This window comes from Cyprinodon tularosa, unplaced genomic scaffold (genome assembly GCF_016077235.1).
Source record: "Cyprinodon tularosa strain WSP-4 unplaced genomic scaffold, ASM1607723v1 ctg668, whole genome shotgun sequence".
Classification (NCBI taxonomy): domain Eukaryota; kingdom Metazoa; phylum Chordata; class Actinopteri; order Cyprinodontiformes; family Cyprinodontidae; genus Cyprinodon; species Cyprinodon tularosa.
The window spans coordinates 213,917-226,097 of NW_024039416.1; the positions used below are offsets into that span (position 1 = coordinate 213,917).

Consider the following 12,181-nt stretch of genomic DNA (forward strand, 5'->3'; position numbering starts at 1 on the left):
GAATGCGCACTTTCATCTGGTTTGGTCTGCCGCGGTTTCCGTAGACTCGTGAACGCGCTTTCAGGAAATCCTATACACTACTGTTTATGCTCTAAAAACATTCTAAATGACTTCGTTTCGAGTAAATTCTGGACGCTACCCACTCAGGACACTTGGAATACATTGGACGAGCAGTATGGAGGAATATGGACAAGTTTTTTGTGGACTTTTACCCCTTGCTCACACTGGCTCCGGTGCGGTTACCGAGCCGACGGAGACCGCAACTCCCCCTCTCACACCGCCCTTTTGACTATGGTGCGGTGCGGCTCCGGCAACAGGTCCGGAGATTTAACTCGCGAGAACAGAAGTTCACTTGAGTTCACGTAACTTCATGCGATAACACGGCCCAAATAAGGATATTTGCGAGAGCTTGTTGCGGAGGGCTCCGGCACGCCGCAAGGATAGCTTTCTTGCTGAATTTTCTGCAGCGCCGGAGTGTCTCGGTAACCGCAGCCGGACAGCTCAGCAGCCGGTGAGAGAGGTTTACGTCTTTTTAATGACTTGGAATCACTGCGGCGCCGCACCCACCGCACCGCAACGGTAAGACCGGAGTCGGTGTGAGCCGAGGGTTATGGACCTTTCTGCCTCGGGCACCGTAGATCTCCATTATTTGAATGTCAGCAGACAGCAAGAAGCCTCCCAGATCTCCAGATGCATTTGAGATATCAAAAAAGTACTCCAGAGTGTTGTTCAGCATGGGGGTGAGTAGAAAATGAAGGCTAATCATGTGTTGGGTGTACTATTCCTTTAATCTTCTAACACCCAATTTCACTATTTAACAATGTAACATTTTTAATAGTCTCATAGAAAATGAAACCCATTTAAGGAAGAGATTTTTACACACATTCATTTCTGCTCTAGTAACCCTTCACAGATATATTTACAAACTTATATCCATACATCAGATGCTTTTTGTTTGCAGCTCTTTCTTCTGCAGCAGCTCTCTGGTTATAAAATGAAACATGTTAAAACTGAATATTGTCTTTCTTTGGATGATCATCGGAGTGGGAGGATGCTGCACATCGCAGGAAATGTGTCAGAGAAATGATGAATGCTGATAATTGTTTTCCGAGAAAAAGAAATACCTTTTTTAACAGGAATCTGCTGAATAGATGTGAGGCTGCCTATTGATTTCAGAAAAAGGACCAGCTGAGCGTTTTCACTGGAAACACTAATCACTGGAGAAAGAGCAAATTTCATGAAAGAAACTATTTTTCTTCAGGAAAAACTTTGTTTAAATGTAAATCAATGTCCAGGAAATCAAACTAATTGCTTCTATCATCAAACGTTGCTCCTGTGTTTAGTCCCAGTAATTAGCTGGATGGTTTGAGTGTCAGGTTTCTGTTTCTGTTATGTTTGTCTTTTAAGTATTGAGTCTTACTGTACTTTACTCCTGGTTTTCTAGTGTTTAGTTTTCTTTTCTCCATGTTTTATAGTCCTAGTTATTTGATTATCATTTTGTTGCCTCCCTGCCTCTGCTTTTGGGTCAACTAACCATAGCCAAATCGTGACATTGAGAAGTGCTCTTATTCTGCTTCTGATTTTTCTTTTTTTAAGTTTGTGAAGGTTTACATAAGAGGTAAAGGTGGCTGACAACAGAAATTACTAATTGATCTGATACAGAGTAAATACAGGCTCAGTATCACGATACCTTGGCAGCCATAAGAACGTGCCAGCGGCAGCGTGCTGCGCCATGCAAGGGTTTGTAGTGAAAATGTAATCTCAATTACAGTGCAAATTGTAGTTGACAATGAAGAAATTGATTGATTGATTGATTAATATGACCGATATTCTCTGAAGGTCTGAAACGCCTCTGCAAGTGACGCCTGTCTGAGGGTTGAGGGTCTGTCGGGGAAATAAGTGAAGTTTCTTCTCCTCTCTCCGTTTCTGTAGTTCAACGTTTTCTATCTCACGGTTTTTCATGTGCTTATATAAACCTGTTGTGTTTCCACTGCATTTAACCTGCTTTTTACAAACCATACAGCTTGTCGTTGTTTCATTTACGGTATAAAAAAATAACCAAACAGCGCTTCTTTCCCTCTTTCTCCTTCTCTCATGATCTGAGGAGCAGCAGTGCGTTTTTCTGTGTGTCAAATGGAGAAAGAGCTGATTGGGCGGGCCAGGCTGAGTCTGAGTGCTGATTGGATGGCGCTGCTGAGGCGTCGGTGCAACATGATGACGAAAGGGAGGAGCAGCAAAGTGCTGCGACACAGAGAAGGAGAATTTGGTGAATCGGAGAATAAAAAGTATTGCAGGCATCCAAACCTTTCATTTGGTTTGTTGGACCAGGCAAACATTTGAAACAGGCAGGAAACTGGCTTCTCAGGAACTAAACTAGCGGTGGCCCTTCTGGTTTATCTGAATTATATACAAGACGTCTTCCTCCACAGCAATAGATTACAGAAAGAGCTTTTAATACCACCTCAGGTTGCCGGTTTGTTAAATCTACAAACTGCTTCTGTCAGACAACAAATATCTTCCTTTCCTTCTGATGTCTGGATAATTATCCCAATTAAGCTTTGCTTTTTGAACACCAGTTTAAGCTGGAAACTCTGCTTGCCTTAGCAGCACATTATGGCAGTTAATGTCTCAGTTTGCTGTCCTTATGGAAGGTCTTTATAGGAAATCAATGGATCATTATTTATACCTAAAACTAATATGTTTGCGGTGATTTAATGAATTTAGCGTTAATCAGTAAAAAAAACAATAATTTCCGTTGAGATCACTGAGTCTGGGAGCGGCCATCTTTGTCCAAATCTAGTAGCCCCTCCCTCCTGCCATCTTCCAGCAGTGACGTCACGGTGCGGTAAGCCTAGCGCCATTCTCCCCGCTTTCCAAGCTAAATCAATGGGGACTACTAGACACATCTGCAATCAACAACAATTATTGAAGATTTCCAGAGGACTTCACCATTGAAATTCACCAGAGCTATAGTGAAACTGACAATGCCCACGTGCATGGCAGCTGGATGCTGGAATACATCGGGTAAAAGTGGAAAAAAAGAGTTATTCCACCTTTCTGATTCCTGATCCTCCACGGACGGGTTGGTCGTTGGATCGCCAACTTGAAGAGGGAGGATTTGCCATCGAACTTCTGGCCAGAGAAAAAACCGTAATATGTAGCCAACATTTGGAAGAAGAATGTTTTCAAGATGACTTGGATAATAGCGCGTTGTGACACAACACCAGATACAGCACTGGGACTTGATCAACAGCCGATACCGCACCGTGACGTCACTAACCAGTAGGTGGCAGTAGTGTTCTTTGACAAACATGGATGCCTCCAGTAAAGCACATTCACATGAAAATTACTCTGAATTAAAAACACTGATCATTTATTGAACAGGATGGAATCATTTCAGATTTAAAGAACTTTCAGAAGTTTGAATTCTGACTATGAGCGACTTTTGCTTTAAAGCCTGACCCAGATATAATATAATATTTTGTTTTATTTCCTGGACTAACTATGTTGTGTCCCTTGAAAGAAATCAATGATTTTCTGCGATCAGTTCTTCCTGAATACTCTAATTACTGCATCCTGTCCATCTATCAGAGAAATACAGCTGGAACTAAAAGAACAGAATCGAATGACTGTTATAAATCGGTTCCGTTACATCATCTGAAATGTCTGTATTTACAGGAGAAAGCAATCAGTCGGGGTCACAGCCATCAAAGCATTTTCCCCGTCTGAGCGCTGTGCCCTTTGTGAGTCACGCTGATGTAAGTGGAGGGCGCCGTCTCCATCCTGCTACGAGCGTCTCTGGTTTCGTTCAGCGGACACTCGCTGGGCGCCCTGCACCAGAACACCTGCTTGTAGGAGTTCCTGAAGTTCTCGGACAGGAAGGCGTAGATGATGGGGTTGACGGAGGAGTTGCTGTAGGCCAGGCAGTGAGCAACCATCCTGAAGACGAAGGACGCCTGGTTCAGAGGGAAGGAGCCGAACTCCACCCACAGGTGGACGATGTGGTGCGGCAGCCAGGACAGGCAGAAGACCACAACCACCACCAGGACGGTCTGAGCAGTCTATGGAGAAGATGAAGATGCAGAAATTATCCAATTAAACCTTCAGAGAAAAATAGTCTGCTGGATTTACTGAGATCTGAGAAAGACTTTGAGGATTGCTGTGACTTATTAACCTTTCTATTCACTTATGTTAGGCTGCTTGCTATTAAATTTAAAAGTACCTACTAGACATAGACAGGGGCGGATTTAGGAAATTTGGGGTCCTAGGCAAAGACAGGCAGGGGGCCCTTTGAATGGAGAAGACAACCCATCAAACAGCCTCATTCTCCAGATTTAGAAATGTTAATAGAATAGACATCCATTATCTGTTCTAGGTTGTGTCCCTCTCTTCTTGTCCCTTTTCTTCTTGTTTTCCTCTCTATGTTTTGTACTCAGCTGACTTTTCATGCTGTCTCTAAAGGAATGAAAGATTTTTTCCAAGCACTAAGCTCACTTAGCTGATTGCTCCTTCCTGTGTTTCCAAAAAGGCCAAAGTAAATAACCCAGTCCTTCTTTTCACTGTAGACAAGCCATGATCTGCTTATCTGTTCTCCATTTTTCATTTGGATGAAATAATAGCTGCATGAATCATGACAGCAGACAAGATAGAGGAGAGCAGGAGAACCCACACATGCTTAGGGAGAACATGCAAACTCAATGCAGAAAGACCCCGGGCCGGGACTAAGCTATTTTTATTAATTTTGGACCTTAGGGACGAATATCCATGCTTGTTTTCTTTGCAAACTCTAACATCTCACATCTGTTGTCCTAATGCACAGTGTGTCCAAATGGCTGTATATATTTTTTTATTGGAAAAATATATAGAAAGTTCAGCGTATGCCAGCATTTTAGGAGATTCTGGGACTTCGGGCAGACGCTGACTAAATCGCCAATTTGTGACAGGGGCCTTAGATGACATCTTGCCCCCTGTCTCAAGGTTATTTGATTAATAAAGTTACAAAGGCATCTAACTGCACAGCACCGATCACAGGCGGTCTTTCTCCGCTCGGATCCATCCTCGGTGAATAAAGCTGTCACCAAAGGAAGGAGAGAAACTAAAGGTGCATACAAAGAAAGACACAGCTGCAGAGAAAGAGCGTGGGCTCATGCTGGTGACATTTTGGGATTGAATCTGCAAACATAAAGTTCTCAAAATGTGCGTGGAGAGTAGTTCACGTGTGTGTGAATTTATTAAAACTGCTTGTAAAAATGTTTATGAAAAGCGTGCAATTTTGGCAGAGTAGTTGTGATACAGAACAAACTGTCTTATTAAACTTGATTTATAAAGGCTGTTTGGGAGTGTTTATAAAGACACACTTTTTATTTATAAATCCTGATTAAAACTTGAGGTGCTGCTTATAAATTCTGATCAGAGAGCAGAGCTGTTGGTCGTTGCTGTTGTTCAGAAATCATCAATCCATCTTTTATAGTTAATCTCAGAGCATGTGAGCAGAGTGGAGCGAGCAGCGGAGCGGAAGAAATAAGGTGGAGGACAGAGTGGTTTTCAATTCAAAGGCCGGAGCGACTTTATTTAAATTCATGTTTAACTTAAAACCTAGACCAATGCCTATGCTGTAGTCTGTGCCTATAATCAGTTATAGTCTATGTTTCAACTTTAACACTGAGATGAGGATTGCATATTGTGTGATAAAAATTGGGATAAAATATCATAAAAACATTCGCTAACTATGCTGAAGAATACAGACTGGGTTTACATAAAGTGATCCTTGTGGTTATACTGGAAAAAATCAAAATCTAGATAAGTCATTTTTTTCTTAAAATAGCTGCATTTGTTCTTGGATTTAGGAGATAAGAGAAACATTTTGCCAATAGAACATGACAATTTACGTTTAAAATAAGAAAAAACAATTGCATTGTCTCATTTCAAGTGCATATTATCTAATTTTCGTATTTTAAGAGTAAAAATACTAATTTCATTGGCAAACTATCTCATTTACCTACTCAAATTAAGGGTAAATACACTTTATTTAAAGCTACAGTGTGTAATTTTCAGCGACATCTAACGTCCAGACTGCAGCAGACTGCAGCAACATGAACATCTCCCCCCCACCGCTTCTCCCCACCAACAGTACAGCGAGCGTTACGGGACAAAATGTCTTCCACGACGTCCGCATCACCTACATTCTCAAGTGATGAGGTTTGTTTACATAGATAATTTTAATACTGCCATCTATTTTTCAGTACCGTCTCAGCTCAACTTGCCGTAGTTACTTTCGGCGTAATGGGCGATCTCGCAATCGCTAGTTTGTTGCCTCTGCGCTGCCGTAGCGCAAAGATGTCTGCCTCCATGGCTGCGAGACCCGCTCCTATGTAATTATAAATAACGAATTCTAAGGCAACGCAAATATTAAAGTTAAGAGGCTGAGCTCGTAGATGATGATAAATAACATAGTTATGTATAATATATTACATTTCTGACTGTATATCCCTGTAATTATTACACACTGTAGCTTTAAGAATTTTTTAGTTATTTCTAGGTTGTTTTTCCAGTGTAGAGCCTGTTTTTGAAAATGGATGGCATACATGCATTATACGCTATTATCTCATTTGCAATAGGATGCAAAGGGACCTTTTTCAAAATAACAGCCTGTTAAATAAGACAATCCACATGTATGGGTCACATCATTAAATCAAACATCGTGTCCCAGGGCCCTGGCTGTTTTCATCTTGCCCCCTGTCTCTAAAGGCCTGGTTATCCTCTTGCAGCAGTGTGTCGCAGTGAGCGTGTCGCAGATATTATCGATTTCTGCCCAATATTGAAGCGTGGTCTGCGCTACGTTATTCCACGCCACAATGCCAGAGGGCCAATCAGGAACTAGCTGTGGGTCTAGATACGGCCGAGGCGCTGAGGAAGTGGGGGCAAGTTTGTGCAACAATGGAGGGACATGAGGGCCAAAAAGTGCGGGGATCCAGGTGGAAAAAGGCTCCGAGCGTTCTCGCGCACCTCGCTTTTCTAGCTGCTCCATCTTTAGTCGTTTTCCACAATGGCGGTCATACAAACAAAAACAAGAAGGTAAGGAACGAAACAGAAAAATACACATGGAGTAGATCAGATGTACGTAGAATTTACCAATCAGAGGCCTCCTGTCACCTACAATTTTGGAGAGGTGCACCAGAGTGTCTGCAAAAAGGGGCGGGGCATATCTGCATTCACTGCGACACGCGCAGACTTCCTGGTTTCTGAGTATAAATCAGCCTTACGGCTGAGTCCAGTCTCATGGTGGAAGCTTCTCAAAGTGTTTAGTTTTGTAGTAAACAAAATTCAAAGTTAATTTTCCATTGTAATACTTTGTAGAGATTTCCAGCAGGTTGCAAACCTCCCATAACCTCTCTGACCCAGATCAACATCAACTGTGTTTTCACCCACCTTCTTTTTGGACAACTCTGATTTCTTGGAGATGTTCTTCAGCTTTTTGTGCAGATGGTTTAAGACCTGGAAAACACAAAGCAGACCGTGATGAGAGGCGAAGCTGAATCCAAGGAGCATCTGGACACAACAGGCTTCACGCGTACGAGTCTCCTATGAAGCTGTTACACTCCTTACCAGCTGGTGGCAGTAGTGCACCTGAAGGTTTGTTCACCAGCCGTGATTAAACATGAAGATAAACATGAAAACAGAACCATCAGTCGTACATCGTAATCGTTATCTCTTTGCCAAATTGCTTTAAGCACAGGAAGATTATAATTTTCAATCAAAGGTTTTATTTTGGTCTTCTTCTCGTTCTGAAGGCGGCTGGGAAACAACCTTGAGGATTGTAACAGCTTCATCACAGCTTGGAGATTCCTCACCTGTAAATATCTGATCTGTATTAGTATTTAAAGTTTTTAGCCTGAACTACACGAAGCATAATTCATTCTGGTGAATCACTGTTGTCTAAGGCCAGATCGCAGCGCGGGAGGCGGGACTATATGATGTATCACTCACATGTACGTACAGCTCTGAACTAACTGTGGTTTCTGAATTACAGGAAGTTCAACTGAGTCAAGTCTGGAAAGGAGCCTGTTGAGTGTGGAGCAATGATCCGTGCACCACAGGAGGCTTTTGATTAAATGCAAGTAACTTATGGTGATGATGCCCCATCCTTTGGCCTTACAAGGCCTTTCAGCTAGATCAAACAACAGGAAGTGTGTCACGAGCTTTCCTTATAGAACGGCCCTAGTATATACGGTTTATCCAGATATATACAGTGGATAGGAATAAATAACGAAGAAGAGATTAAAGGGGACTTATGCTACGTTCACACCTAAAGCAGCAGAAGCAGCAGGTTGACATGCAAAGTCAATGGTTGACACGCTTCAAGGTGCAGCCAAAGGTCCTGCAGTGCGTCTGAGCAGCTGAAGCAGCACATCATGAGCTTCTGAACATCCGACGCGCTGCAAACGCAGCAGCTGCTGAGTTGGAAAAACTGAACTTTAGCTGCTGGACGCGCCGCATTAACCAATCAGAGAAGCTGATCTGGGAGCTGGCAGGGAGTCAGACACACCACTGCTGATGCAGAGCGCTATGATTACTTCTCTGGAACAGTTTATTAACGCCAATGTAGAAACCTGCCGGCAGAATATGTTCACTTTTATTATCCTGGTACCTGCAGTTTGGATTACGTACCAGAAAAACGCCCTCCAGCTGATGGTAATCTGGATTAACTGACTGCACAGACCATGTTTTCAGGAGGACTTTCTCACTTAAAAACTACTTTTTACCCGCTGATCACAGCTAACATAGCTGCCATTGTTCCAGGCAAAGAAAGGATCGGGTAGCTCCGCCCACCGCGCATCAGACCCACTTTTCCACCCCCACAGCTACAGCAGCAATGATTATAAAAACAACTCATATTTAAGAGGTGCTTTGATTCAAATTAGGGTTGCTTCAGCACCCCCAAAAATGCAACATATTCTCATTATCAGTTCGTATGAAATCGTACGAAAAGTTATGCACAGTATTTCATACATTTTGGACTTTTTTCCTCGAAAAAACACATCAGTGCGCATGCGCAGGCAGACAGACGAAAAAAGCAGATCAGCGGACGGACGTAAAACTGGGAAAAACAGTGCAATAATTACTTCTTCATGTCTCTAACTACGTTGCTTGCTGTTTTGTATCTTAGGGTTAGAGCTAATTCTATGTTAAATTCTATGTTATTTAATGGTGCGTAAGATGCGCATGCGCAAAGATATCTTGTCTCGAGGCAAGACGTAAAAATACGACGAAATACGACGAAAAAACGTCAAAAACATACGAAATTACGGTGCATAACTTTTCGGACGATTTCATACGAACTGATAATGAGAATATGTTGAAATGGAGCACATTGTCAAACCTACATGTTAAAATTAAGTGAAAATAGACTTTTTGCAGTGTATGTTTTCAGCACAGGTTCCAGGACCAGTTGTATCAACATATTCTCATTATGAGTGCGTATGAAATCGTACGAAAAGTTATGCACTGTAATTTCATACGTTTTGGATGGTTTTTTTTGTTGTATGCGCATGCGCATCTGACGCACCATTCACGAATATAGAATATAAATTACAATTAGCCCTAACCCTGAACGTAGTTAGAGACATGAATAAGTGATGATTGCGCTGTTTTTCACATTTTTACGTCCGTCCGCGGATCTGCTTTTTTTTTTTCTGTCTGCCAGCGCATGCGCACTGATCTGGTTTTTTGAGGAAAAACATCCAAAACGTACGAAATAGTGTGCATAACTTTTCGTACGATTTCATACACACTCATAATGAGAATATGTTGCTACGTTTCTTGTTGTTTTGTATCTTAGGGTTAGGGTTAATTGTATGTTAAATTCTATGTTATTTAATAGTGCGTAAGATGCGCATGCGCAAGGAAATCTTGTCTCGAGGCAAGACGTAAAAATATGACGAAATACGACGAAAAAACGTCAAAAACGTATGAAATTACGGTACATAACTTTTCGTATGATTTCGTACGAACTCATACACTGAAAAATGGGGCACATTGTCAAACCTACATGTTAAAATAAAGTGAAAATAGACTTTTTGCAGTGTGTGTTTTCCGCACAGGTTCCAGGACCAGTTGTATCAACATATTCTCATTATGAGTTCGTATGAAATCGTACGAAAAAGTTATGCACCGTAATTTCATACGTTTTGGATGTTTTTTTTTGTTGTATGCGCATCTGACGCACCATTCACAAATATAGAATATAAATTACAATTAGCCCTAACCCTGACCCTAAGATATAAAACAGCAAGCAACGTAGTTAGAGACATGAATAAGTGATGATTGCACTGTTTTTCCCATTTTTACGTCCGTCCGCGGATCTGCTTTTTTTTTTCTGTCTGCCAGCGCATGTGCACTGATGTGGTTTTTTGATGAAAAACGTCCAAAACGTACGAAATAGTGTGCAAAACTTTTTGTACGATTTCATACGCACTCATAATGAGAATATGTTGCTACGTTTCTTGTTGTTTTGTATCTTAGGGTTAATTGTATGTTAAATTCTGTTATTGAATGGTGCATAAGATGCGCAAGGATATCTTGTCTCGAGGCAAGACGAAAAAACGTCAAAAATGTACGAAATTACGGTGCATAACTTTTCGTACGATTTCATACTAACTCATAATGAGAATACACTGAAAAATGGGGCACATTGTCAAACCTACATGTTAAAATAAAGTGAAAATAGACTTTTTGCAGTGTATGTTTTCAGCACAGGTTCCAGGACCAGTTCTATGGGGCCTATTGGCCCCTGTTGGTCTCTGTCTAGAACCGCCAGTGGTATTAGGTTTGTAGAACCACCCCCCCCCCCCGACGCTCCAGACGCCAAATATGGTAGATCAAAATCAGGAACTTCAGTTACAGTAAAATCTTAGTTCTTGGTGAAGGAGCCTCTTAGCAGAGCGCCTGATTCCTGCGCTTTTACGCGCCTTGGTTTCTCTCATCCTGCGCATTAACGCGTTAACTGACCTTTGCGTAGCAGACCGAGATGAGGCAGAGCGGCAGCAGGTAGCCGAACACAAAGGTGCACATCACGTAGATCTTCCTGTGCTGCTCCGGCCAGACCTCCCAGCAGAAGGTGTTGTTGTCCTCCCGCTCCACGATGCTCTGGTAGTGCGCCACGGGCGCGGCCATCACCACAGACACTGTCCAGATCAGCACCACGCCGAGCAGCGCGTGCCTCCCCACGCGGATCGACGAGGCTTTCCTGGCGTGGACGATGGCCACGTAGCGGTCCACGGACATGGCGGAGAGCGTGAAGATGCTGACCAGCATGGAGACGGTGAAGAAGTAGTGGATGAACTTGCAGATGAAGGCTCCCAGCACCCAGGTGGGCAGCATGTAGATGGTGGTCTGGAAGGGGACGCAGAAGAGGAGGTAGGACAGGTCCGCCACGCTCAGGTTGAGGATGAAGATGTTGGTGGTGCTCCTCGGCTGGCCCGGTTTGCTGCGCGCCAGCACGGTGATCACCAGGCTGTTCCCCAGCACCCCCAGGATGAAGATGATCCCGAATATGAGGAGGGAGACAAAGTTATCCACCCCCACCCCCATTAGGACTGTGGCCGGCAGCGCCCCTGCGCTGAGCAACTGGCTTTGGTTCTCCACCTGCTGCTCCATCTTCCTCACTTCAGCACATGTTGAAAGAAGAACATCTTTTCAGAGCAACGTTGATTCCCTGGAGAGGAAAGCGGCGATGAAGCTGCCTCCGCTTCACAGGCAACGTCAGCAAACTGTGCGCAACCGGTGCGTCTCCACAGCGGAGGGGGGGCAGCTGCTCACTTTAAGGCTTAATGAGCTTTATGTGAACAAGTAGAAAGCATCGACATGAGTGAAGGAACAAAATACAAAAACTATCCGCAAAATGCGGATTTATTTCTGCAACCAGGTTCAACTTTCACAGAAAAGCATCTAATTTAATTCAAAGACAATATGTAGGCTGAGACCTAGCTACTTAAAGTCATATTTAAATGTCAAATCATTCTGGCTTAAACATGTATATAAATGTACTTTTTATCAGACCATATTGTCCCAATAGTGAGAAAATTTCTATTAATAAAGAAAAAATCTGTGTTTTTCCCCGTTATCTCCTGCAGGCCAGTTAGTTCTATCAGCCTGAACACCTAAATTCGGCCAATCATATATC

At 42.8% G+C, this 12,181-nt stretch overlaps 1 protein-coding gene across 1 annotated transcript; it reads right to left on the minus strand.

The window, feature by feature from the left end:
• Nucleotides 1–3,509: 3,509 nt before the first annotated feature.
• On the minus strand, nt 3,510–11,808 carry LOC119771386 (galanin receptor type 1-like). Its single transcript, XM_038267271.1, has 3 exons — nt 11,008–11,808; nt 7,429–7,494; nt 3,510–4,061 (listed from the first exon to the last, which is right to left on the minus strand). The coding sequence occupies exons 1-3, from the start codon at nt 11,653–11,655 to the stop codon at nt 3,708–3,710; spliced, it is 1,068 nt and encodes a 355-aa protein (XP_038123199.1). The 5' UTR covers nt 11,656–11,808; the 3' UTR covers nt 3,510–3,707.
• Between the last annotated feature and the right edge of the window lie 373 nt (nt 11,809–12,181).